The 25,765-nt window shown below is 46.6% G+C and overlaps 1 protein-coding gene across 2 annotated transcripts in view; it reads right to left on the bottom strand.

Annotated features, from left to right (window-relative positions):
- Positions 1-2,007: 2,007 nt before the first annotated feature.
- SRRM4 (serine/arginine repetitive matrix 4) overlaps positions 2,008-25,765 on the bottom strand; it is a 182,258-nt gene continuing 158,500 nt past the window's right edge. Inside the window, exons 9-13 of one of the 2 annotated variants that reach the window (XM_055235618.2) lie at positions 19,053-19,357; positions 13,785-13,988; positions 11,355-11,465; positions 10,612-10,752; positions 2,008-8,518 (exon numbers count right to left, since the gene is read on the bottom strand). In XM_055235618.2, the coding sequence (XP_055091593.1) occupies positions 8,215-8,518; positions 10,612-10,752; positions 11,355-11,465; positions 13,785-13,988; positions 19,053-19,357 (1,065 nt within the window). In that variant the 3' untranslated portion in view covers positions 2,008-8,214. The other variant, XM_055235619.2, reaches the window with a different exon arrangement.

Here is a 25,765-nt window from a genome sequence, read left to right as displayed (position 1 = left end):
CCACAGACCTAAGTTTAAATACCTACTAGCTATGCGGTCTTCCCTCCATAAGCCTCAATTTTGTTCTCTGTCAAATGGGGCTAAATGATGTTGTTATGAGAATGAAATAAGTTTATGTACCCCCAAAAAATTAAAAGTAAAAAAATTAGGTAACCCTCCACAAAGGAGGTAAGTCAATGCATGCAAAGGGCATGGCAGGTGATAACTGATCTATAAATGTTTATTATTATTAATTACCATTATTTATTGTTGGAACCTCAGAGGAGGACACTGGTTGTTGCTTTATCCAAGCCTATTTGGGAAGAAAGAAATCAGTGTGTTTGGGGGAACTTGGGGAGGGTGGTATATAGTCACGGATTTACTCAAAGGAGGTTATCCCATCCAATGACTCCTAAGGGAAATTTCTGCTGGGCAGGATACAAGGGAAGCAGTGGCAGTCACCTGTTTTCTTTGATCTTTCTCCCCAGTTGATAATCAACTCAATTGTGGACTGTGTGTGTGTGTGTGTGTGTGTGTGTGCGCGTAATTTTTTGGACCCAAATAGTGTTTGAAAAAACAATAAGTTATAAATATTTTAAAATCAGATTTTAAAATGGAAGAATTCAGGCTCTCTTGAAAGATGGGAAGATTTGACAACTCTGAGATGAGATTTCTATTTGGCATTGGTCTACTGAGTTCTCCAGTTCCCCACAGTTCTAACCTTGTCTGCTTCCCTCACCTGCCAGTCCCCGGGAGTGTTTTCAGCCCCTGCTCTGGAGGGAAAGAAACAATTTAATTCCACACTGAGAACATTTCCACAGGGCCTTGCAGAGCTCCTGCAGATCCAAGTTGGCTACTTTGGGCTATTAATCGTCACCACCATAGCTCAGTCCCAGTTTAGGAAATAGTCATGTTGCTCATTAACAGTCACTGACTACTTTTGGTGCCTCATTGTTTTTTAAAGCCACCATCTCATTTAGTTCTCACAGCAGCCCAGGGAGGTGGCTGTTGCTATCCCATTTTACAGATGAGCAAACAAACCAAGCACCAACAAGGTATAGAGTGCTTTCCCAATACCACCTAGCTGGTAATGGCAGGGTCTAGATTTGAATCTAGGTCTTTGGACTCCAAAATCTGTGTCCTTCCTCCCAACCATGAAGGAGATCTCAGGGAAAAAGAGTTCCACCAAAGAACTCTGGTTACTCATTACACATACTGGAGTGCTACAGAGCAAAGAAGTTGACAACCTGGGCTTTGGAGTTAGCCTGCCTGGATATTATCATCAATTCTGGATTCTGTGGTCCCTGGGCAAGTGACTTTGCTTTTCTTGTTTTCTTTTTATTTTTTTGAGATGGGTTTTCTCTCCGTGGCCCAGGCTGGAGTGCAGTGGCATGAACTCAGGTCACTGCAACCTCTGCCTCCCGGGTTTAAGTGATTCTTGTATCTCAGCCGCCCGAGTAGCTGGGACTACAGGTGCCCACCACCATGCCCAGCTAATCTTTGTATTTTTAGTAGGGGTTTAGATGGGGTTTCACCAAGTTGGCCAGGCTGGTCTCAAACTCCTGATCTCAGGTAATCTGCCCACCTCAGCCTCCCAAAGTGCTGGGACTACAGGTGTGAGCCATTGTGCCTGGGTGACTTTACTTTTCTAAGCCTCAGTTTCCTTATTTGTAAGAAGTTCCTAATACCTACTTCATAGGGTTGGTTGTTGCTGAAGACTAATACATATAAAATGCTTCCAAAAAGGTTGCCTAAGGCATTCCATAGCTGCTACTAACACACACACACACACACACACACACACACACACACATATATATAACATATATATTTGGTATATATGCTGTATATATAACCAAAAACCCAAAATACATACAGGTTTGTTTGGACGATTAAAGATGTGAGCTGAGCAGTGTGAACATGTGTGACACGCAGCAGGTGCTACTTAAGTCTTCTCTAGCTCCTTGTCTCCCTCCCCACTTTTTAATTATGAGTACCCCATATAAACAGAGAACACTGAGCCATATATGTGAACACCATACCATGGGACCTTTAATTAGAACAGAGACATGTTTCGTACAGGCTGAAAAACCAGAAACCCCGGGAAGGTTATGCTTAGCTTTGGAGACCAGAAATCAAGCAAGCCATGGCTGCTGTGTCACTGGGCAGAGGACAGGGTCCCAGGATGCTGGAGGACATAGCAGCTTCTTTCCATCTGATGTGGATGCTCCAGGCAGAGGCTGTCTGGTCAGGCTGAGCTGGGCTCATGGTGGGTCCTTGGGTTGGGAATTTTCCAGAGGAGAGTCGCAGCCTCCAATGTAGAGAAATGGCCTTGGGGTGCACCACGTCCCCTTGGCCAATGTGGTGGATTATGCTAGGTCCTTGGCCAATCATTGCTTGAGGAAATAGCTAAGAATTGAGAGAAAAAAAACACAGTGCAGAGAGAAGTTCTTATAGCACAGGACCCCGGAGAAAAAGCTACCAAGGGAACGTTGGACATTGAGTCAAGCCAATCTGAGCTCAAGGGAGCTTGGGCATGTCAACTCCCCCCCGGGCCTCAGTTTTCTCCTCTGAAAAGTGGCAATATGACCTATGTCACTGGATTATTTGAATGATTGTACAAAAATATAGCCTGACAATGAACAGTGGTTAAATCCAGAGCAGGGCAAGGTAAGCGCATCTTGGTCTCTCCCGTGATGACTTTGGACCACGGGGCTTGGAGAGAAGTTCAAACTAAATACAGAGGGCTTTAACCCAGGATACAAGAGTTATCAAGGTGACAGCAACTTGAGGTCTCCCATATATGACTGTGGGACTCAGCAACTGTGACCTCACTCTGCAAATGAAGTCCAGGCCCTACTTTTTTTGTTTCCTTCCTTGGTTGACACCCTTTAATCTACAGTCAGCAGAAGACACAAGGGACAATATATCCAACAGTATGGAGTCCATAGCATCAGGGATTGAGCCCCCATTTCCCACATCTTGCAGATAGTATATAGGACAAGCCCCATTTTACAGATGACAAGACTGAGGCTAGAGACCCATTCTGTTTCATTCAGACTGATACACAGGCCAAAGAAACACATAGGAATATCATTGCAGTCTTTTTGGCTTGGCTCATTAGAAGATGAGGCATAGCTTTCCTTGGCCAGAAAAAAAAAGAGTTTACAATTTTTCTTTCTTTCTTTTTTTTTTTCAAGGAGTTGTGACTTTTTAATAGAAGTTGGTTCGTGCGTAGGCATTTTATTCTTCAATTAATTTCCATCTAAATGAGGTTTTCCCGGAGATAACTAGTGTTTTAGTTCCATTTGAGTCTAATTTGTATGACTGAAGCCTCCATTTCTGCCAATTTCAATTTGCTTGGTGATTCTAGCACTCATTACCTGGGCGGTAATGCCCCTGCTGCAGACAGCAGCACCCAGAGCTGGGAGATGGACCAATTCTCAACAGCAATTCAGGGAAAGAGGTGGTCCTTCTCTTTTCCCAATATTACTCAATAAATAGGAAATAAATTATTAAATAAGCCATGTTCTGATGGGGGTCCCCCATCATGGTATTTACAATGCAAAACAACACCCATCAAAAGAACTAAAAAAACACACACAAAAACTTTAACTCCAAAAACAACAACCACAGATAGAGGAGAGATGACATTTGTGTCAGTATCGTTGGCTCATTGGTGCAGAAGTGAGAAGAAAGAGATTTCAATAAAGCATTGCTCAGTGACATTGAATCTAGCATAAGTTTCTCAGCTGGACTCGGTTGGTCAGTGCGGGAGGAGGCATGTTTGGAGGAATCCTGTTTTTTGACTTTGTTTTACTACGAGACAAAATTTTCTGTTCAGCTAAAGGGGAAAGCGGGGCAAGACACATGCGCACGAGACCATTCTGAACGTTTGTGGAAAAAGAAGAGGGGAAAGAAAACAGCAGAAGAAAAGATGAAAGTCGGACTGGAGAAGGAAAACAATGTGCTTTCTTTGCCTTTGAGAGCACCCTGAATTTTGGCCTCTCCAAGCAAACCCTTTTGCAAAAGAGGATGGGTTTGAGCAAATGAAGTGATGGGGTTCTCTGAGACTGAGACCTTTGTTCTAACATCTTAATTTTATTCTGCTTCTGAAATATCAGCTGTCTTTCAAAGAAGGGAAGGAATGCAGATAGGAATATGGTCAAACCTCAATGAACCAGAATGTTACTAACTGGGGGCTTTGAGTTACTTAGCCTTGCCTAATTAACTGAAGGGAGATCAAATCTTGCTTTTCGTTTTTACTTTCATGATGGAGAACCCCCTAAAAATGTTTGAGGCTCTTTTCCTTTTCCCTCTGAGTCTCAGTGAAGCTCCCTCTGTCTTTGGTGACACTCTCAGGCCTCAGGCCAACATTTTGAGTTTTTATCTCACAAATCCCTCCACTTAACAGAGGTGGGAACTTGGCCCTAGGGAAAGGGAGCAATGTATTCGGTTTCTGTCATCCAGTGCACTTCCATAGCGGGAAGGTCAAAGGCCTGGGATGCATGGTGCTTGACCTCAAGCCACATCCCCCTCCCATTTTGGATGTTGGTTTTTGAGATAAATCCTCACGATGAGCAGCATCCTGGTGATCTGTCATATTCCTTGGAAGCAGAAGGTAATGAGGGTGAAACGGGCGTAGGAACAGCAATACCAGGAATGGGAGGTTCTGGTTAATCAAGGTTACCAGTGCCTCAATAAGCACGTTGTTTTTGGATAGGAAAAAAGGAAATATAAAAGAAAGAAAGTAGAGAAATACTCAGAGAGAGAGAGAGAGAGAGGCAGAGATTTCCCTGAAGCAGGCATTTAAGCAGCCTTCTTGTAAACTTCCCCCAGGAAAGGGGCACTCCCTTGCTTTGGGTTAGGGCTGGATAGTCACATTGCCAGGGAAACAACCAGGGATGTTGCAAAAGTCTCACCAAACCCAAAGCTGGACCAGACAAGCTGGCAATTGCAAGGCAGTGGACAGTGACTTTGGAAAGGGCAAGAGCTGTCTCCGGCCAGCAGCCAGAAGACACTGCCAGCTGGTCAGATAAGCAGGACTGATGACCTTTGGATCCTGGGCCCTTCCAGGATGGGTTTGGAAATGACCTTCTTGGCGGGGTCCCATGGAACATCTGGCTGCTCCTTCCACCTTTTTTTTTTCTTTTTTCCTAATTTCAGAAATAGCTTTGTGCTTTCCCCTGACGGAACAGCAAGAGATCATAGATAAAAGCTTTTGCTTTTGGCTTGGTGGTTCTCAAGCAAGATGGCTGATGCCTCTTCCCAAGGTAGCCTTCAGATCTCAGGGGACAGATAGAAATTAGGTACTGTGGAGTGGAAGCATGTGTAACACACATGAAACCAACTAGGTGTGCTCAGAGAAGCTAGGGAGTGATCCTGCTATGTGCCTTGGAGTGAGGGTGAGATCAAGGTGCACCTTCCCTCAGTCAGCTCAATTCCTGCCTCCATTCTCATGGTGTGAGCATCTTGTCAACCCCAAGTGCAATTCCAGTACTAAACCGGACATCATTTTCATCCACCATGGCCCTCAAAATACAAGGCAACTACTTCAGTTAAGTACTCAACTGAAGCCTCATCACTCTGCTAGGAGATAGCACATCTGTCTCCAATCTCGTGCCTCCCTAAGGGACGTTCACAAGGGATTTCGACTTTGTGCAGCCTTGGCCCCATTTGCCAACTTTTGACTCCAACCCCCACCTAAGTTGCAACTCCACTGTGTCAATTCATCACCATAGCTCATAAGCCTCCAGGCTGTTTACATCTTTTTGATACCGCTGTGAGGTTCCTGGGGGACAGGAGGCTGGGGCACAGGACACTGGGTTAAGTGATGAATTTTGGGACTGATGTGCCTCCTTCTGGGCCAACTCCCGGGTGTTCCAGGCTTAGAGCCTTCAGGGAGAAGGCCAATAGCCCACTCACCTTTGGCCTCTCAAATCCCATCCATTAAAACAGCAGAAAAAAAAAGGAGATGCACAAAAATAATTTAGGAGATCCCCCCAACACACACGCACACACACACACACACACACATATGCACACACACACAAAAACCTCTGTATAAATAAATAATTCAATACTGCTAATGGTGAGAAAGAGAGACAGTCATCACATAAATAAATAAATAAACAGATAAATAAATAAAATAAATAAAAAGGTTTGCTAGGAGCCCCAGGCAAAATGGTCCCCTAGAGTTATCTTGATGAAGGCAGTCCAAACATGAGGCTCTGATGCCTCTCACAGCTGTCTTGCTAAGAAGGTTTTTGGTGGCTCTGGGAAGCCATTGTCTCCATGGAGGGAGACTGAAGTCCAGTTTGGGTTCCTGGGCGGGGATTAGGGTTATTTACAGTGGCTGTACTTGCCCTCCCTGGGGTACCTGCCCCTGTCCCAGGCACCTGCCATCTGGCCTTCTGCAGTGACAGCACTGGCAGCCATTAGTCTTTGTGGACAGGGCTTAGGTCTGGGCTAGAGGCCCGGTATGGGGAGGCCGGGTCGTCCACTGCTGCCCAGGGCCCTCGCTCCTCTCTTCTGATGGAGGAAGGGCTGTCGTGGTGGTGGTTGCATGGCAGTCTCTAGCCCCATGGGTTGATAGGATGGGAAAGATTGGGTAGGGAGACGTCACTGCTTCCAAGAAAAAGGACTATTTTCCAAATGTTTTTCCTGGGGTGGGAGGGATAAAGAATGTTTGGCCCCAGCTTCCCCATAACCCAAAATATCCAAAAGCTGGGACCGGTCCTCTCTCCCTCGCTCCTTCCGTGCCCTGTCCTGCTGCTGTTGCCACCACAAACTTGAAACTCACCCACAGGCCTCCGGAAAGCCAGTCAGCTGGTGAGGGGGATGCCCAAGAGTTTATTTTGAGGATCTTATTCCTCACCTCCCTGTTCTTAGCGCCTTCTGTGGATGAAGCAGCTGGTGGTATTTGTGTATCGGAGATCAGCTTACCCTCTCTGCCCAGCCCCAGCCGGGCGGGGGACTTGGGGTGAGGGCAAAAATAAAGGTGGGTCTTTCCCAAGCTGACAAGAAACCTCAGAAGCCAGCAGGAGCCCAAGACATGGCACATCCAAGCCCCTCTCCCCTGCACTCTGGATTCGGGTCTTTTCCCCCAAACCTGAGCCGCTGTGCCCCATCCTGGCAAAATTCCTGAGAGGCAAGGGGAGTGGCTTAAGCTGAAGGGTGGATGGGTAGGTGCCAGGCTGCACTGGGTGGCATCCAGGGCGTGGCAGCCTGGGCAGAGGGGAGGGGGCTGGCAGGCGCCAACCGGAGGGTAAGGCCAGACTGGCTGGCGCTGGGGCCTGGCAACTGGCCATGGCACTGGGGAATGTTCAGCAGATGGTCCCATGGAACTAATTTGGTGCCAGCTAGTGGGGCTGAGGCATATTTGGGAAGTGGGGCTGGAGACCAACCTGTCCTGACTCTTCCACTATCTCCTTTCTCGTGGCGTTGCAGGGCCCCTGTGAATGGCCAAGAGGTGTTTTGTGTCAGCCATGCAGTGGCCTCTCCGCAGCTGGGATCTGCTGGGCTCTGTCCCCTTACCATGCTGAGATATTGGAAGCAGCAGCTGACCCCTTCCTTTTTTCTATCTATCATCTTAACCAACTCCTATCTCCTGACACCTCCCACCAAGTCAAATGTCCATGTCTGGTATTCAAGGATATCCCTTCTTCTAGGACCCAAGTGTTTTCCAGCCTTTGCTCTGGCCTGTTTGAGGAAGTTAAAGGCCTCACCCCCTTATCTTGAACCTGAACTGCCACTGGTCTCCTCTTTCACCTCTCTCCGACATGGGGGTCCATCCACGTGCAGCCATGAAGTTGGACTAGGGGAGCATCCGGGGAGGTGGGGAGAATTACCACTGGCCTCCTGCGAGCAGAGGAGGAGAAGAACTGTCTCCACATTTTCCTGGCCAGGGCTCAATTTTTGAGTCACAGACCCATTGCTTCTCACAAAACCTTGAGGTTTTCTTTTCTTTTTTCTTTTTTTGTGCCACAAGATGATGGTTCTTTCCATATGCCCAGGCCTGAGCTGGGCCCCAGGATGGTGCTGGTAGAGGCTCCTAGCAGGTTGATCTAGAGAGTGAAGCCCCCTTACCCTCTTCTCCTCTTCCCCTAGGGAAGCAGGAAGGACAAGGTATAGGAGCCCTCACTATCTGTCACCAAGGAGAAGGCGGGGAGGGCAGGTGGTTGGGGGAGGCTGGCAGCGCGAAGGGGCCCCCACGGGCAGCTGGCTCAGGGGCACTTAGCGCCTCGTGCTGGCGTAGCTGTCTGCTGAGCTGTAGCTCCGGCTCTGGCTCCGGCTCCGGCTCCGGCTCCGGCTCCGGCTCCGGCTGCGGGAGCCCAGGCTAGGGCTGCGGGAGCTACAGCTGCTGCTCGTGCGGGTCCGGGTCCGGCTCCGGCTCCGGCTCCGGCTCCGACTCCGGCTCCGGGAGTAGCTGCGGCTCGCCGAGCGGCTACTGCTGCTGCTGTACCAGGAGGAGGTGCTGCTGAGGCTGCCGGATGAGGAGGGGCTGGGCCGATAGTAGGGGATGGGGCGTTTCCGGGCACTGTAGAGACCAGAGAGAGGAGAGATGAGGGCCGGTCTCTCTGTGCCTCCCCGCAGCGAGCCCCAGTCTTGTCCCAAGGGAAACCAATATCCTCCCTTTTCCCAGTCCCTTAGGAAAAAATACGCCCTTTCCACTTCTCTTGCAGTCTTGAGAGCACATCAAAGTAAAAGTCTCAGCTTAGTGCTAATGTATCTTGAAAAATGATTATCTCACTTTTTTCTTCCCCTCATGAAGCAAGCCTGGAGCTCAGAGCCTCCAGCTTGCAACAGAATCTACATCTAAACTTTAATCATAGTTTTGTTTTTCTGTTTTTACTTTTACTGGAACCATCTATTTATGGCAAAAGAGGCTAATTTTCCATTTACTGTACTGTATCAAGTTTCCTTTAGAAATAAATGTATGAACCTTTGAAAAGGGTCATGTCTATTTAAAGAAACTTAAGAATAGTACAGTTGATAAACAGACAAGGCATATGTGGTCAAGACACTGGTGAATGACTAAAGATTGGGAAACACTGAATGGGTTAATCAAGATGAATTATTTGAGATTGACTAAAGAAACTAGACAGCCATTTGGAAATGCCACTCTCTATCTTAGCTTTCCTCTAAGTTGACCCCAAAGATAATAATAATACCAACAACTTCTATTTTGTGCTTATTATCCTGGCCACTTAATAGCTGTGTGACGTTGGATCAAGGGAGTGAGTTTAGAAATTATGCTAGGAATTATGTTGTATTATATTATATTATATTAATTACATTTTTCAGACAGGGTCTCGCTCTGTCACCCAGGTTGGAGTGCAGTGGTGTGATCTCAGCTCACTGCAACCTCCACCCCGCTCAAATGATTCTCCCACCTCAGCCTCCTGAGTAGATGGGACCACAGGTGCACACCACCATGCCTGGCTAGTGTTTTGTATTTTTGGTAGAGACAGGGTCTTGCCATATTGCCTAGGCGGGTCTCAGACTCCTGAGATCCAGCAATCCGCCCTCCTTGGCCTCCCAAGGGTTTAGGAAATCTTTACAAGCTGAGGCAGGGTGCCTTGTGGGATATTTGAGAAGGGGACTCCATCACCCCAGTCTTGCTATCTGGGACACACATTCTTTTTCCTCCTCCAGGTCATCTCCAGGGAGAATCCCTGATTCCTCAGTCCAGTGTCTGGACTGAGTGGCAGATGCCTGGAAGGCCAGCAGGAAGATCCCAAGCCAATCTTAGGGCAGCATTCAATCATTCTCCCAGCTTTCAAGGCCTGAGAAATTTGCTTGCACTCAGACCTCTCTGCTAGAGCTTTTCTCTTCTGAGGACTTACCTGTTCCAGGAAAGGTATCCGCCTATTCTGACCATTCAGTCAACAATGGCACATTGTGTGGTCTGCATTTAAGTTTACAAAGCACGTTCACATCTTTTTGCCCCTTTTCATTTCATCCTCTACTTCTGGGAGTTATTTCTTCCAATATCTCATGAGTGAGAAAACTGAGGCTCAGGAAGGTAAGAGCCTTTCCTAGGTCACCTGCAAAGTGGCACATCCAGGATTCCAATCCACATCCAGTGCTCTCCGGCTTATCCACCGTGGCTCTCTCTAGGTCCCTTTGGGAACTAAGCAATCCTGTTTGTCCTCTCCACATGTGGTTCAAGGTATAATTACATATAGGTTTGAGTGTACAGGTCTGAGGGTAGAGGTCTGTCTCCACTGCCCGGGATCCACCACCAGGCCAAGGTCCTGCCCCATTGCTTTGGCCTCCGTTCCCTGGCCTGACGCCACTCTCTCCCCCAGCTCCGCCTCCCCGGCCCCAGCTCCACCTCCCCGGCCCCAGCTCCACCCTCACGCTTTGGCCACACCCCCAGGCCACACCCGATTCTTCAGGCTGGCCCCGCCCCGTTCTTGCAGGCCCTGCTGGTTGAGCTGGGAGACTCAGTCCCAAGGCTTTGAACAGACACGTAATTTCAATGATGTTGGGGTTGGGGGGACCATAAGCTCGCACAATCCTGAATCCCAGCCCCAAGGAGGCCTAGGGAGAGCCCGAGGCTCGAATGAGTAAGAATGGGAGTGGGAACGAGGGTGAAGGTGGGTCCCCCTTTCCCCCTGGCCTCACCTGGTTATCCTCCGGGCCTCCAGGTGGCTCGGGGAGTCTCTCCGGCGCTTTCTCATGGGCGAGTAGGACCGACGTCTCCGACGCGCTCGCTCGCGCTCCCGCTGCTGCGAGTCCTTCTCACTGTATTTGGGATCCCGCTCCCTGAAGGGGCGCGGGGGGTTACTGCGGAGCTGGGGCTGGGCTGGATTTTCTGCGTGAGCGCGTGGGAGAGGGACACTCCCTTTCTTTCCCACCCCACTGGGTCAGGGGATGGGGTCTGCACGTTGCCGCAAAGGAGACCGGAGGGAGGATGACGGGGCTGCGGGAAGAGTCTGCGAGGGTTGTTAGTACCGTAGGGGTGGGGGCTGGGCTTGTGCAGGGGTGTAGCATTTGCAGGTGGGCATCACAGCACGGCAGGTGCTGCAGGGGTGAGGACGTGAATGTTACGCAGGCCCTGGTGCGTGGGTAAGAACTGGGGGCTCTGAATATAGGGATGGTCGGTAGAGGCTGAGGGCTGGGGATGTGAATTCTGGGGTATGTCTGTGGGAGTGTTTGGGCTGGAGACATTAGGAAACAAGGGTATATTTGGTGCCTCGCTGCCACTCCTGATTGGACAAAGGGAACTGAGTCATGGTCAGACCTGACAGGAAGAAGGCCCGAGAACGGGGAGGCGGGGCCAGAGAGGAGGATCAGAGCAAAGGGGTGGGGCCTAGGACGGGCGTAGTTTGAGGGGCGGGGCCAGAGCCTCCGGGCGGGGCCGGTACCTGCTGGGGCTGTAGCGGGAGTAGCTAGGGCTGCGGCGGGACCGAGAGCTTCTGCTGGGCGGGCTCCTCTTGCCAGACTTGGAGGAATAGCTGGGAGAGCGAGAGTAGGACCTGGGGGAGAGGTAACAGCCTCTGAGGAGCCTGCTGAGTGTCCGCCTGGGTTATCCAAGACGGCTTGCGCTTTATTCAGCGGGTCTCTGGGCAGTGACCTTTTTCTTTCTGGAAGCCAGGCAGAGGAACTGGGCCCCAATCAAAGAGTGAAAGCCCCTCCCCACCCGGTGGTTAATAATAATACCAACAACTTCTATTTTGTGCCTACTATCCTGGCCACTTACTAGCTGTGTGACCTTGGCAGATGATTTCGTTTTTCTGGGCCGTTTTCTTGTCTATAAAATGCAGGTAATAATAGTCCTTACCCTAGACAATTGTACATTGAATGAGTGAATTCGGGTAAATCACATAGCAGATTGGCACCTATGCTAAGTACCAATTAGACAGGACATAGGAAATGTTAGCTATGACTATGACATATTTTATTATGTGCCAGACATTGAACCAGTGCTTTGTGTGTATTAGTTAATCCTCAACACATCTTAGGGTTAGGTACTATTATCAATTTCATTTTATAGATGGGGAAACAGAGGCACAGAGGATGATGCACTTTGCTAAACACAGCTGGTAAGAGATGTGAACCCAGGTCTGTTTGCCTCTAAGCCAAATTTAATTCACGTCTGTTTGGTTTCAAAGTGCTCTTGATTTTTGTAGACTATATTGTTGTGCATCTAAATGGCTAATCCTTATGCTCCTCCCAGTCTTCTTTGCTTTCTGTTAATGCCTCCCACTTTTAGAGAAGAGGGGCAGGAATAGCTGTTCCATTCTCAGTGGCCTCGGCAGTGTCCAGCTATGGTCCCTGGAAAAATGTCCTTTTGTCAACTTGTGCTTTGGCTATGCATTGAGAGATACAAGAAAGAGTCAAGATGAAACCTGTTTTTGGACACTTTGAAAGGATATTATCAGAATTTCCATTCACTGCACCATATAGAGTCCCTTTTCTGTGGAGCCATCTGAGTCATTTTTCATAGAATTAAAAACCTGAAATAGCTGCTCTTCTGAGCAACTGGTTCAATTCTTATCCTTTTTTTTTTGTTAATAATATAGTAAATGATGGAGTAATTTTCCTCTTTGCTTTGTCTGCCAGGGAGCTCAGACGTCATATTTGCAGCTTACCTCCATAGCAACTGTACAGAGTAGTAGGACGTGCTTTTGGGACTGTCTCCTGACTTAATTTTATATTTCTTTCCTTAATTTTTCTTTTAGCCTGATTTGCTCTTCTATTTATGTCACTCTATCATGTTGAATATTTTTGTCAGTTGCCTTGTCTCATTTTTTGGAATGGACCAGTCTTGAGATGACCAGCTAAATAAGCAACTGTTTTTTGATTGTATAGTTGCAAAAGAGGAACAGTCAGGCTCCTATTGGGAATTTCTTTTTGCAGAGGAAAGCTGGACTCCCTGAATTTATGGGTTGATTTGTTTGGATAGAATCTTCCGATTTCTGAGATTTCATGTCTCATTCTGCTACACTATTATTCTACATGAGGCAATCAAGAAATTACCAACAGCTATTGAAACTGGGTAGCAGAATGCAAAAATGGCCATAATTTTTCTTCTCCCAGTGTCCACATCCCCTGCAATTTGACTTTGCAGCTCCTTTCACTGAGAGGAATACCCTTGAATCTGTACTAGTCTTGTGACTTGCTATGGCTAATAGAATAGCAGAAGGGATGCTAATCACTTCCAAGCGTAGAAGCCTTGCAGAATACTGTGCTCTCTCTTGGAATTCTGCCATCACCATGTGAACAAACCAAGACAGGCCTGCTGGAGGAGGAAAGACCTCATGGAGTAGAGATGAGTCAGCTGGGGTCTTTCAAACTCTCCAGCCCCCAGCCAACCCACCAGTCAATCAAAGGCATATAAGTGAGCCCAGTAAGATCAAAAGAACCACCCAGCTGAACCCAGCCCAATTGCTGATCCACAGGATCAGGAACTAAGTCGCACTTGTTTTAAAGATGCTAAGTTTGGGGATAATTTTCTATGCAGAAGTTAATTGATACACATTAGCTTATTCTCATGCCAATAGCAGCAATAGTAACTGATATTCATTATGTTCCGTGTACTGTTCTAAGTGCCTTATAGTCCTCAGAACAATCCTTTCTGGTAAGAATTGCTATTTTTTCATATTGCAGATGGGAAAACTGAGGTTCAGAGAAATTAACTGACTTTCCCAAGGCCACCAGCTAGAAATGGGCAAAACGAGTATTCAAACCTAAGTCCGTCTGACTTCTTTCCCCCCTGGGTCAAAGGACATCTGCAATTAACTAATTTCCTAAGGAGAAAGGTGCTGCAAAGCAAAGGTCAAAACCACACTCACCTTTTTTCAGAAGAGGTGGATCGGCTTTGGGTGTACCTGGGGGAAGCCCTGGGATTTGGGGATCGGGATGAGTGACTGGAGGATCTGGTGCTGGCATAGGAGGAGCTGCGGGAGCACCCTTTCATGGGTGAGCTCTGGGCTGTGGATGGGACCAAACTGGACTTCTTCACTTCGGCACAGTCCAGACACGGTGACTGAAATCCCCTGCAGGTGGGAAAATGTCCATGAGCACCGACTGCCCACTACTCTGGGAGCATCTTGTGTGAATACCTCCCCACATTGGCCTAGGCTGTGGTGCTCTCATGGAACCCTCTTTGCCCCTTTTCCCATCCTATTCTCTCTGGAAAGACTTCCCAGGCCACATATGTTAGAGGAGTAGAGACAGAAGATACCTTAAAAGTAGACAATTCAGGTTAGCATTTCCTCAAGTGTGAAACACATACTGCTGGGGCCACAGTGGAGTATTTTAGGATGTCATCAGGCATGGGCATGATGGTAAGTAACATCAAATTACATGGTGAGAAATTTATTCCCTGTCTAGTCTTTTTCTGTCCTTCTGATTACATTAATGAGAAAGTCCCCACTGGGTGCTAGCTGGTTTGTAACACCAAGTGTTAGCACTTTGTAATCTCTCTAAAGAGAGGAGCACACCTCAGACTCAGCCTTGGGTAGGCAACTGCAGCTAGTAGGATTAAATCCATTGTTTTAATCATATGTATTTTTATAGGTACCTTTTATTTAGGACATGTGATTCTTTTTTTGAGACAGAGTCTCACTCTGTCACCCAGGCTGTAGTGCAGTGGCGTGATCTCAGCTGACTGCAACCTCCGCCTTCTGGGGTCAAGAAATTTTCCTGCCTCAGCCTCCCGAGTAGCTGAGATTACAGGTGCGTGCTGCCACACCTAGCCAATTTTTGTATTTTTAGTAGAGATGGGGTTTCACCATGTTGGCCAGACTGGTCTCAAACTCCTGACCTCAAATGATCCATCCCCCTTGGCCTCCCAAAGTGCTGGGATTATAGATGTGAGCCCCTGTGCCCGGCCAAGAACATTTGATTCTAATTTTCTATTTCAGATAGTACTGTAATTTTCCTTTCACTTACATATTAAAAAATGAGTTTATTAAAGTAAACAGGAATATCAGTAGTACATGGATATGGTAAAAATCAAGATGTCCTGTTGTTGGCTTAGGTTTGGGAAATTTTGATGTAACCCATTTTGCAGATGGAGGAATTGAGACCTCCCAAAAGACAGAGGCTTCAGGATTATCAGAAGGCTAGGGTGCTGTCTTCTGTACTCCCACCCTGCCTAGGGCCAGGCTGACCTCCGTTAGGTGCTCAGTGAAGGCATATTTATTTGGATTGGGCCAAGAATCAAGTTCAAATCATATTAATATGGTTTTCAAGGCTCACGATGTCCTGGCCCCTGCTCACCCCTCCGATCTCAGGTCTTGACTCTTTCCTCTTCTGACTGCAGCTATCATAGACTACTTATTCCTCCTGAAATATCCCTATTCTCTTCCTTATCTCCAGGCCTCAGAACATTCTGGCTATCTGCAAACCCTCTCCATTCCCTCTTCATCTGGCAACTCCTACTTATGATTCTGGCTTTAGCTTGACCTCACCCTTTCTGGAAAACCTTCCTTGACACCATGTGTCCCCTGTCTGGGTTGGGTGACCTCCATTGTGTTACCACAGACCTTAGTTCCTATGTTTTGCCTATCCCCATACAGCTTACTTAGTCTCATACTTGTATAAGACTGTCTCTTCTTATAGGCTGTCTCTTCTGTCCCAGATATTGAGCTCCCTGGAGACAGCTCCCTGGGGACCTTTTCAATGTTCTGAGAATTTCACAATCATTTCATTCCCAACAACCTTCTGAAGCCGACATCATTATTTATTTATTTTTTGAGACAGTCTCACTCCGTTGCCAGGCTGGAGTGCAGTGACGTGATCTTGGCTGACTACAACTTCCACCTCCCAGGTTCAAGCGATTCTCCTGCCTCAGCCTCCTGAGTGGCTGGGACTGCAGGTGCACAGCACCACACTGAGCTAGGTTTTGTATTTTTAGTAGAAATGGGGTTTCACTATGTTGGCCAGGATGGCTTTGATCTCTTGACCTCATGACCCGCCCGCCTCGGCCTCCCAAAGTGCTGGGATTGCAGGCGTGAGCCACTGCGCCCAGCTGCCAATGCTGTTATTACTGCCAAATTTACAGAGAAGTCTCAGAAGGGTTTGTTATTTGCTCAAAACCGCCCAGAGCCCCAGACCCTGATCTGTGCAGCTCCAGAGCCCCCACCCCTCCCACCTCACCAGCTCCCTACCTTATTGTCTATGGTTCCTTTGATTTAGAGCTGATGTCTCTTCCACTCAGCCCATATTTACTGAGCCCTCTCTGCTCATAAGTGGCATGACATAAATAGCCATGGGCTCAACCATCATTTATATTTCAAAGTGAAAGGCTGGGTCTAAATTACTTAATTTGGCTGTCCATGGAGATCAAGTTAAACAGGTAACTGCTAGATGTCTCTCAGGCTTTAGTTCCTGTTTGGGGAACATATTTGTATTTGAATTCTGGTGCTGCCACTTATTAACTGAGTTTCTCAACCACTCTGAGCCTCAGTTTCCCCATCAGGTAAAAAAGGGTTACAAATAGTACTATCCTATAAAGGTTTTGAGGAGCCCCAGGAAGATTATTTCTGGAAAGCATTTGGCAGCGTACCTAGCATGTGATTTGGGCTCAAAGAATATGAACTGCCGTTATTATTGTTGTTGTTATTGCTATTTCAATTTTTCCTGCATAATAGCACTACAGTATATCAGTAAACATGTGTCCTCCTCCTCCCTTCTGGGAACTTCACTGCCTGTTCTCGGAGACACTGACATTTGCTCTGGCCCAGCTCAGGTTCTCAGCCAAGCTTGGGTGTGAGCTGAGGCCAGGGATAACCTGGGGCAGGCAAACAGGAAGGCAGTTCTGCATGTGGATGTCAAGCTGTTTTTCCAGGACTGAAGTGGGGTATGTGTTAGGGACAAAGAGTGCTCTGTCTTTGAAGAAGCTGTTAGCTGCTTCAGTGCTAAGGCGTTAGTCATCTTTTGAAAATTTTGGCTACATGGAACAAAGGCAAACTCCCACCCTCAGAAGTAGAAAAACCTCACTGTTAGCATGACAGAGGGCACCAGCAAAGCTTTTCCACCCATCCTGCACCTGTGCATCTGCCTCATTAATTATAATCTGAGAAAAAGGACCGTTCCATTTTTAAATCCCCAGCGCCAGGCTGTGTGTCTGGCAGAGAGGACTTGCCTGTTAAACAAGTTGAGGAATAAACAACAGAATGAATGGTATAGACTTAGTGATCAGTAAATTTTAGTAGCTATTATGATGACAGTACCCTCAGTGATTAGCATTTTGTTGTGATTTCTTGAGTGAGAGAGTAAGCGGATGACGAAGTAGAATTACAACTGGCTCATATGCAACTGTATGGAAGAGTTTTCTGCAGGAAAACTGCATCTAGTGAGTGTGTTAAGATGGGTAAAAAAATGGAGAAGTCTCAATGTTCTCTGATATGTTGATAAATTATACTATGGTATATCTGTATCTATAATTAATAAACTTTATTTTTTAGAGCAGTTTTAGTTTCATAGCACAATTGAATGGAAAGCGCAGGGAGCTCCCACATACTTCTTCCTGCTACACAGGCACAGCCTTATTCCCCACTATCAGCATCCTCCACCAACGTGGTCCATTTGCTACAATCGATGAACCTCCGTTGACATATCATTATCACCCAGAGTCTATAGTTTACATCAGAGTACCCTCTTGGTGTTACACATTCTATGGATTTGGACAAATGTATAATGACAGTCATCCACCATTGTAGTATCACACAGAGTAATTCCATTGCCCTAAAAATCCTCTGTGCTCTGCCTATTCATCCCTCTGTCCCCTCACCCTCTGGCAACCACTTATCTTTTTACTTTCTCCATAGTTTTGCCTTTTGCAGAATGTCATACAGTTGGAGTCATGCAGTGTGTGACCTTTTCACATTGGATTCTTTCACTTAGTAATATGCATGTACGTTTCCTCCATGTCTTTTCATAGCGTGGTACTTCATATCTTCCGAGCACGGAATAGCATTCCATTGTCTGGACGTATCACGATTTATGTATTCACTCACCTACTGAAGGATATTCTGGTTGCTTCCAAGTTTTAGCAATTACAAATAAAGCTGTTGTAACATCCCAGTGCAGGTTTTTATGTAGAGATAAGTTTTCAATTCATTTGGGTAAATACTGTGATATGTTCTTAAATGACAGTGACTTACAATGAATTTAATGTTAGACTTTCTTTCATTTTTTTTTTCTTTTGAGATGGAGTTTCACTCTTGTTGCCCAGGCTGGAGTGCAATGGTACAATCTCAGCTCACTGCCACCTCTGCCTCGAGGGTTCAAGCAATTCTCCTGCCTCAGCCTCCTGAGTAGCTGGGATTACAGGCATGTGCCAACACACCCGGCTAATTCTGTATTTTTAGTAGAGACAGGATTTCTCCATGTTGGTCATGCTGGTCTCGAACTCCCGACCTCAGGTGATCCGCCTGCCTCGCCCTTCCAAAGTGCTGGGATTACAGGTGTGAGCCACCACGCCTAGCCAATGTTAGACTTCCTTCTAAGATTATTGGTAAAATTGTCATCTGTTTTTTTGCCTGCCTAGCCTCCATCTCTCCTGATACCAATAACCTGGCTTTTCCTGCAGAGGAATGTGGGAAGGTTCGACTCATTAGCCCTAGCGATGGCATGTGACACATTCTGGCCAAGAGCATAGCATCCCCTGGGACAGTGATGGGCAGATGACCTAAGCTGGGCCAAACAGAACCAATGAGCACCTGCCTTGGTGTTTCGCTGAAATGTTTGAGAAAGAAGCATTGTTCTCCTGTTGGCTGGCTAAACCGATAGAATGTTAGCTGCTTGGCATATTTGACAATGCTTTGGGAGGCTCTGCTTGAGAATAAGGCCAGTAGAACGAGGAAGCAGAATAAGAGATGTAATCAGAAAGACAGATTTCCAGCAACATATTTTTGAACCCCTGAATCCAGCTGTACCTGAAGCTAGTGCCACTAGTGTTTTTAAACAATTAAGCCAGTCTGAGTTGAGTTTTATCTCTCTTACAAATAAAATAATCTTGGGGGTGGAGTAGGGGAGGCTGGGATGAGAGCATGAGAAGGTGGAGCCAAGGTGGGAGACCCTCTACCCCTGACCCCGTGCGGTGCACTGACCTTGACTCTCTGCCCCTGCTGGTGGGGGAGAGATTCTCCAACATGGCTCCCTTGTTCTGGGGTGAGGAGGTGGTGAAGGAGTTCCCTGAATCAGAGGTGTTGCCACTGTTGAGCTCCCGGCTCTTGCTCAAGCCCCCGCTGGGGCTCCCCTTCTCCTGGCCCCGAGACCTGGCTGAGCTGGTTTGCGTGGAGGGTGGCGAGGACGTGTCATTTCCTGAGTCGTACTCCTGGGAACGTCCTCGCGAGGTGGTGAGCAGGCTGGCTGTTTTGGTAAAGAGGTCAGCAGCAGACCCCGACCCAGTGATCTGAAAGCAAAAAGACCCGTTGGACACTGCTGAGCGCTGGGCCCATGGGCTGTTTCTAAATAACCAAGAAATGTTTACCGTCATGATGCACTGTAACGAAAGGAAAGAGAGAGAGAGGAGAAGAAAGAAGAGACGCCAAAAAACAAAAGCACAAATTCCTGAAGGAATACCACAGAAAGGAGATTTTTTTTTACCCCCTGCTAGGATAACTGGAAAATTTAGGTATCATGCAGAGAAAAAGCATGCGATTCAGATTAAACAAAAGAAAAAGGAAATTATACAAAATTTAATTTCTAATGAATTAAACAGAAGAGTCAACTCAATAGAAAGGGGGTGTAAACACCCTTAACTCAACCTAAAACAATAATAAAAAATAAAGGAAGGGAAAGGGGAAAAAGAAATGGAACTATGGGCCTGAAAAAATATATCTTGGAAATTAAAAACAAAAGCAGATAAAGCCAAAATTTTAAACTTCAACCAAATCCTCAATTAATTTAACAATTTTTTTTTTGAAAAGAAAAAGTTGCCTGAATAGAACCCTAAACAAATATCACATGGGGAAAAGAAATGAAATAAAGATGAGAGTTTGTTTTTGTTTTTTTAAATATAAAGTCAAGGTCGCAAACTGACATTTTAGCAGTTTTCAACTAAAGGGGAAAAGAAAGGAGGGGACAAAAAAAAGGAAGTTAAATAGTCTGACCAAAAATAAACGAAAAAAAGGGTCTCTATAGATATTTGTGTGTGTCCTTTTCCCCTTGTAGAAGGTAGCTAAGGCTCTTGAGTGGCTTCTAATAAATTCTCTCATGTCTTTGCGGATTATATCCACTTACCAAGCAAGAACTCCTCCTTTAGTAGGTAGGTAAGGTGTAAGAGAAAGGGAAGAGCGGGCAACGTGAGTCCATCATTAGAGTCGCAATTGACAAGAAAAAACACACACCTTTCTGCACATCCTCAAACTTGGCCCTGAACTTTGAGTTTTGGTTTTTTAAGTGCCCTTGACAGGTGGGGGCATCAATTCTGTTTTGGTTTTGTCATAAAGGGGACCTAACCTAGCCAAACTAATCAATCCCTTAGGGCCCAAGTTGGAGCAGAAAACCCTTGTGGAATATGCCAGTGGCAGCTAGAGTATTGCATCTACTACCTAGGTGTGAATATCGAGGGGGCACGAGGGAGGGAGGATGTGCTTGCAGCAGAGGGCTTTGGAAGGGGCTTGGAGATTGGGCTTTGGGGTGACTGGGAATAAAGAGGGGCCCCCAGAACCCTGTCTAGGGCTGATCTAGGACCAATGAAGGAGTAAAGGAGGCGATGGAAAGCCAGCACTTGGAAAGGCGGGCACGCGTTTAGAAGCAGGATGGCGGGGGGTTTCTTTAAATATTCAGACCTGTTGTGGCTGGGATGACACAGTAAGTTTGATGCTGGCCTCTGCCAGCAGTACCATGCTTTGCTGCGGATGGGAGGGACCCCTGCCCTGGGCCTTCTCCAGAGATAATCATCCCTATGGGATGAGAAATCTGGGGGACCAAGAAGGCACCTCCTTAAGACTACTGCCTGCCTCAACCACTCTCTGGGTACCTGAGATCCCAGAATTCTCTGTTTAAATGACTCCTATGCCCCTTTCCAGGTCTCTGTAGACCTCATCCATGGATCCACTCTCCTGCAGGTAGACCATGCTTCAAGTGTCCACACTCCTAGGTCCAAGGGTAGCAATTTGGACAGAACTTGGATGTTCAGGCTGAGGGGTCTATATGCATGTGTGTAAGCCCCATCATGGTGTTGGATGTGCCAGATGCAGGGAGAGAAAGGGATGGTTCCAGGGCCAGATTCTCCCCCCACTGCCATGTCATATAGTGGCACTCTGAAATGATCCAAGATTCTAAATTCATAACTAACTTTCAGATCATTTTGAAGGTATGTTGACCAAGATAAGAGAACATATTAAGTTTGGTGACTTATTTATAAACATTTGGACATCTAATTTATGGGCCTTCTTCTATACCTTTGCTCTGACCCCATAAATGTTAGGGCAGCTTTCACCATAAAGGCCCTACTCTTTCCCCCAACTTTATCCTGTGCATCTTGGCCCTAAAGGAGGGGGGACTTCTACTTCTGGAATTTCTTAAGAACCATTTCTGCCTTCTCAGCAATTGGTCATGAGGGTGAAACACAGACACATTGGAACTGTGAGAATAGCATAACTCCAGCGCTCAGGATGTCAGCTCCTGGGGCCGGGGAGGCAGGAATTCCTTTGTAGATTCTCCCAGGAGGCTTTGCACACAGGCAAGGTGATAGTCTAGCTTTAGCAAGTTCTGTCCAGCACAGCTGCCACTTTACCTGCATGGCACCCTGGATAGCTTTGCTTTGGGAGAAGGGACCTCAAAATAAGGTTGCTCTGGTGGAGTTTTCTAGAGTGAGACTTTTAAAATAATAATGTAGAGGCCCTGTTCCCATTCAGTCCTCCTATTTATTTGTCTTCTTGTTTTGCATTTTAGATGCCACATCTTTCTCAACTCTGGAGTTCAATGGTAACACGTGTATCTCCACCACCTCTGTCAGGAAGGTATCATGCCAGGCAACTAGACCCTGAGATCTGCGATCTCTGCCTTAGGCTTGGTACAAGGTTGGGATTATGGAAACTTTGCCCCAGAGATGGTGAATGGTTGGTAGCCAGTGTATTACAAGTGAATCCAGCAAGCCCGTCTTGGAGGGAGCTAGGCTGGAAGAACTCAAGGACAGGGGCCTGTGAGTACAATAATTTTCATTATCTTGTGGTTTGCTACCTGGAGGCTGCCAGGCTGGGCCTTTCTCTCCCAAGTACTTGTTCCTAGTCTTGACTACGAATTTCATTTTTCCTGGTGCACCATGGATCCCCGTAGGCAAGGATTTCTTGAATGTGAGGCCCCTCTGGGCTAGTGGATATAGAAGGGGATCTGGCCTTGTTCATCTTCTCAACCCAACACTCTGAGCTCACAGGGATACTTTCAGAGTATCACCACCTGTCTATGACTTATCCACATGTAACTTGTGTGGTCAGAACTGAGAAATCTACAAGGCATTATGCTTTTCCATCATCACCAGAAAACAGGGATAAAGGCACTAGTGAAATGTTCTCATTGGGTTAAATTTGGTGCCTGAAAATACCAACCTCTCCCGCATGTTTAAAAGTCCCATTTCTTTGAATGGATCTAAACTCTTTGACATGGATGACAGTGTTTTTTACACCCCAGTCCTGCCTACCTCACAAATAGCATCTCTTCCACACCATCCCACCCCGGCCCCCATAACCTAAGCTGACTGATTCAGATTCGAGTTTTCTTGGTTCTGCCATCCCATCTTGTTCTAATCCCAGGCCATTTGCACATGCCATTTCCTCTGCCTAGAATACTCCTCTCTTCCCCACTTCACATGGCTAAATTTATTCATCCTCCAGGTGTCCTATCACCTCTTCTAGAAAGCCTTCTCATCCTCCAGACCAGGATAGCACAATACAATGATAGTACTTCATTCATTCACTGAATCTTGAATTCACTCACTCATTCAAAAATGAGTGTCATTTGTTTGCCACAGCCCTGTTCCCCAGTAGAGTAGTTGCTTATCTTATTGGCCGTCTCTCTGACTGGGTTTGGAGTTTGCTGAGGGCAGGGCCATGACAGGTTCAATGTTGCACCCCAGCATTCACCAATGCCTGGCACAGAGTAGGCACTCAGTAAGTTTTGCCTAATGAACAAGTTTGCTCTCTGGTCCTTTGGAAGCCTCTGTGGGCCTGCCTGACTTAATTTATTGTAGATACAACTGGGTGATCAGGCCCAGATGGGATCCAGCTGGGTGTCTGCCAGCTTTGGGAATTTGAGAAGAAACCAGCCTCCATCACACTGAGAATCGTTCTAGGAAACTTGGGGACCCCTGGCTGAAGCTTGGGGTCTCAAGACCAGCTCGGCTGGGTGTGTGAGCTCAAGAGAACCTCTAGAATCAAATATTTATTTTTATTGATATATAATAGATGTACATATTTTTGGAATATATGTGATATTTGGATATATTCACATAATGTGTAATGATCAGATCAGAGTAATAGAGATAGATATCCATCACTTTAAACATTTATCTTTTCTTTATGCTGGGACCATTCAAATTATTCTCTTCTAAGACCGAGCATGGTGGCTTATGCCTGTAATCCCAACAGTCTAGGAGGCCGAAGTGGGTGGATTACTTGAGGTCAGGAGTTCGAGACCAGGCTGGCCAACATGGCGAAACCCTGTCTCTACCAAAAACTACAAAAATTACCCGGGTGTGGTGGCATGTGCCTGTAGTCCTAGCTACTTGGGAGGCTGAGGTGGGAGAGTTGCTTGAACCTGGGAGGTGGAGGCTACAGTGAACCAGGATCACACCACTGCACTCCAGCCTAGCCAAAAAAAAATTATTCTCTTCTAGTTACTTTGAAATATACAATAGATTATTGTTTACTAGAGCCACTCTACTGTGCTGTTGAACAGAAGGTTTTAGAAGAAAGTTTGAGGTCCAGACCCCTGGCAGAGAAAGAAATCCCTCTGTTCTTTCTCTCATTCCCCCTGATACCCCTCAGACCCAGGACCCTGGGAGAAAGCACCCAGAAGCTCTGTACAGATTCTCAACAGCATAAGCTCCAGGCTTCAGGTGAGAAATTTCAGACCTGCAAAACCTTTCAGATGAAACAAGCTGTGCTGGGTCTTCTTACTTCTTATTCCACTCTCTGCTACTATGGGAGCTCAAGTTCAAAGACGGACTGAGTCCGGTCATTTGCACGCAGCAAGGCTGCCGGCCTGCATAGTGACTTTGTTCCTATTAGGAAAAGGTACTCCTATAGAGAATGGTATGATGGTTATTAGAGACTGGGAAGGGTAGTGGGAAGTGGAGTATAAAGTAGGCATGGTTACTGGTTACAAAAATGCAATTAGAGAGAATAAATGAGATCTAGTATTTGGTAGCACATCAGGACGACTGTAGTTAACAATAATTTTTTTTTTTTTTTTTTTTTTTTTTAGACAGAGTCTTGCTCTGTCACCCAGGCTGGAGTGCAATGGCGTGATCTGGGCTCACTGCAGCCTTCACCTCCTGGGTTCAAGCGATTCTCCTGCTTCAGCCTCCCAGGTAGCTGGGATTATAGGTGCCTGCCACCACGCCCAGGTAATTTTTTTTGTATTTTTAGTAGAGACGGGGTTTTGCCATGTTGGCCAGGCTGGTCTCAAACTCCTGACCTCAGGTGATCTGTTCCGCCTCAGCCTCCCAAAGTGCTGGGATTACAGGCGTGAGCCACCACACCCGGCAGAATTAGCAATAATTTATCTTATATTTTAAAATAACTAAAAGAGTGTAATTGGAATGTTTCTAACACAAAGAAATGATACATGCTTGAGTTGATGGATGCGCAATTACCCTGATTTGATCCTTACACAGTGTATGCCTGTATCGAAACATCACATATACCCTGTAAATATATACAAACATTATGTAGCCATAATAATTAAATTTTTTAAAGGAAAAAAAAAAAGGTGCTCCTTATGGGTCAAGAATTAGAAAAAGGTGCCCTTTCTGGCCAGACAGGTTAGAAAAGAGATAGTACACCTTTTTCTGGGCTGAAGCAGTCCTGCATCCATATTCAGAGCTTAGTAAATGGAGGGCAGGGGGGTTTTGATCTGCCAGTTGCTCTCCATGCTCGTCACCCTCTCAAAGGGCACAACCGGCATGACATCATGTCCCTAGCAGGTATATCTGGAGTGAGTAAGTTGTCTCACTCCATCTGGCCTACTTAGAAGATTCCTCTGGTAGAGAGGAGGTGGTAACCTGAAGACATTCATTCCTGCTTCTTTTCAGCCGAACTCTACTTGGTATTGTCTTTACAAGTCTTGATGGGCTCTGTTTATCCTTCCAGGTGGTAGGAGCATTTTCACAAAGTCATCATCAGAGATGTTCAGATCGTTTAATGGTCTCCTAAACCCCAGACTCCACCTTCTCCAGAGCTCTCCATTCACTCCACATGAAGAGGAGGAAGGAAGACACAATTGAGGGAAGCCCAAGACAGGATGGGAGAGGTCTGACCGTGAAAGTGCAGGGGAGACCTTAGAGTTGTGAGCATCTGATGGGCTGACAAAGGGACCTCCCATGGTCTTGCCTCTGCCCTTCCATCCCTGGGTATTGCCTTCCTAGTTAGCTACTCTCTCTGGCACATAAGGTGCAAACAGTCACCCCCCTCCGACATTGATACAACAGGATGGTTCTCCTTTGCTTCTCTTTGCCTTCTTATTTATACAATAGGCCTCTCATAATTCGTCTTTGAAGAGCTCCTCTTCATGCATTGGGAGTTTCTCTCTGTGCATGCAACTGCTCTTTGTCCCCAAGAAACTTGTTAGCAAGAGCCACTCCAGGTCCTCTGTC

This window comes from Symphalangus syndactylus, chromosome 13 (assembly GCF_028878055.3).
Source record: "Symphalangus syndactylus isolate Jambi chromosome 13, NHGRI_mSymSyn1-v2.1_pri, whole genome shotgun sequence".
NCBI lineage: Eukaryota > Metazoa > Chordata > Mammalia > Primates > Hylobatidae > Symphalangus > Symphalangus syndactylus.
Note: the sequence above shows the minus strand (reverse complement) of the source record. Positions and strands in the feature narration are given on the sequence as shown.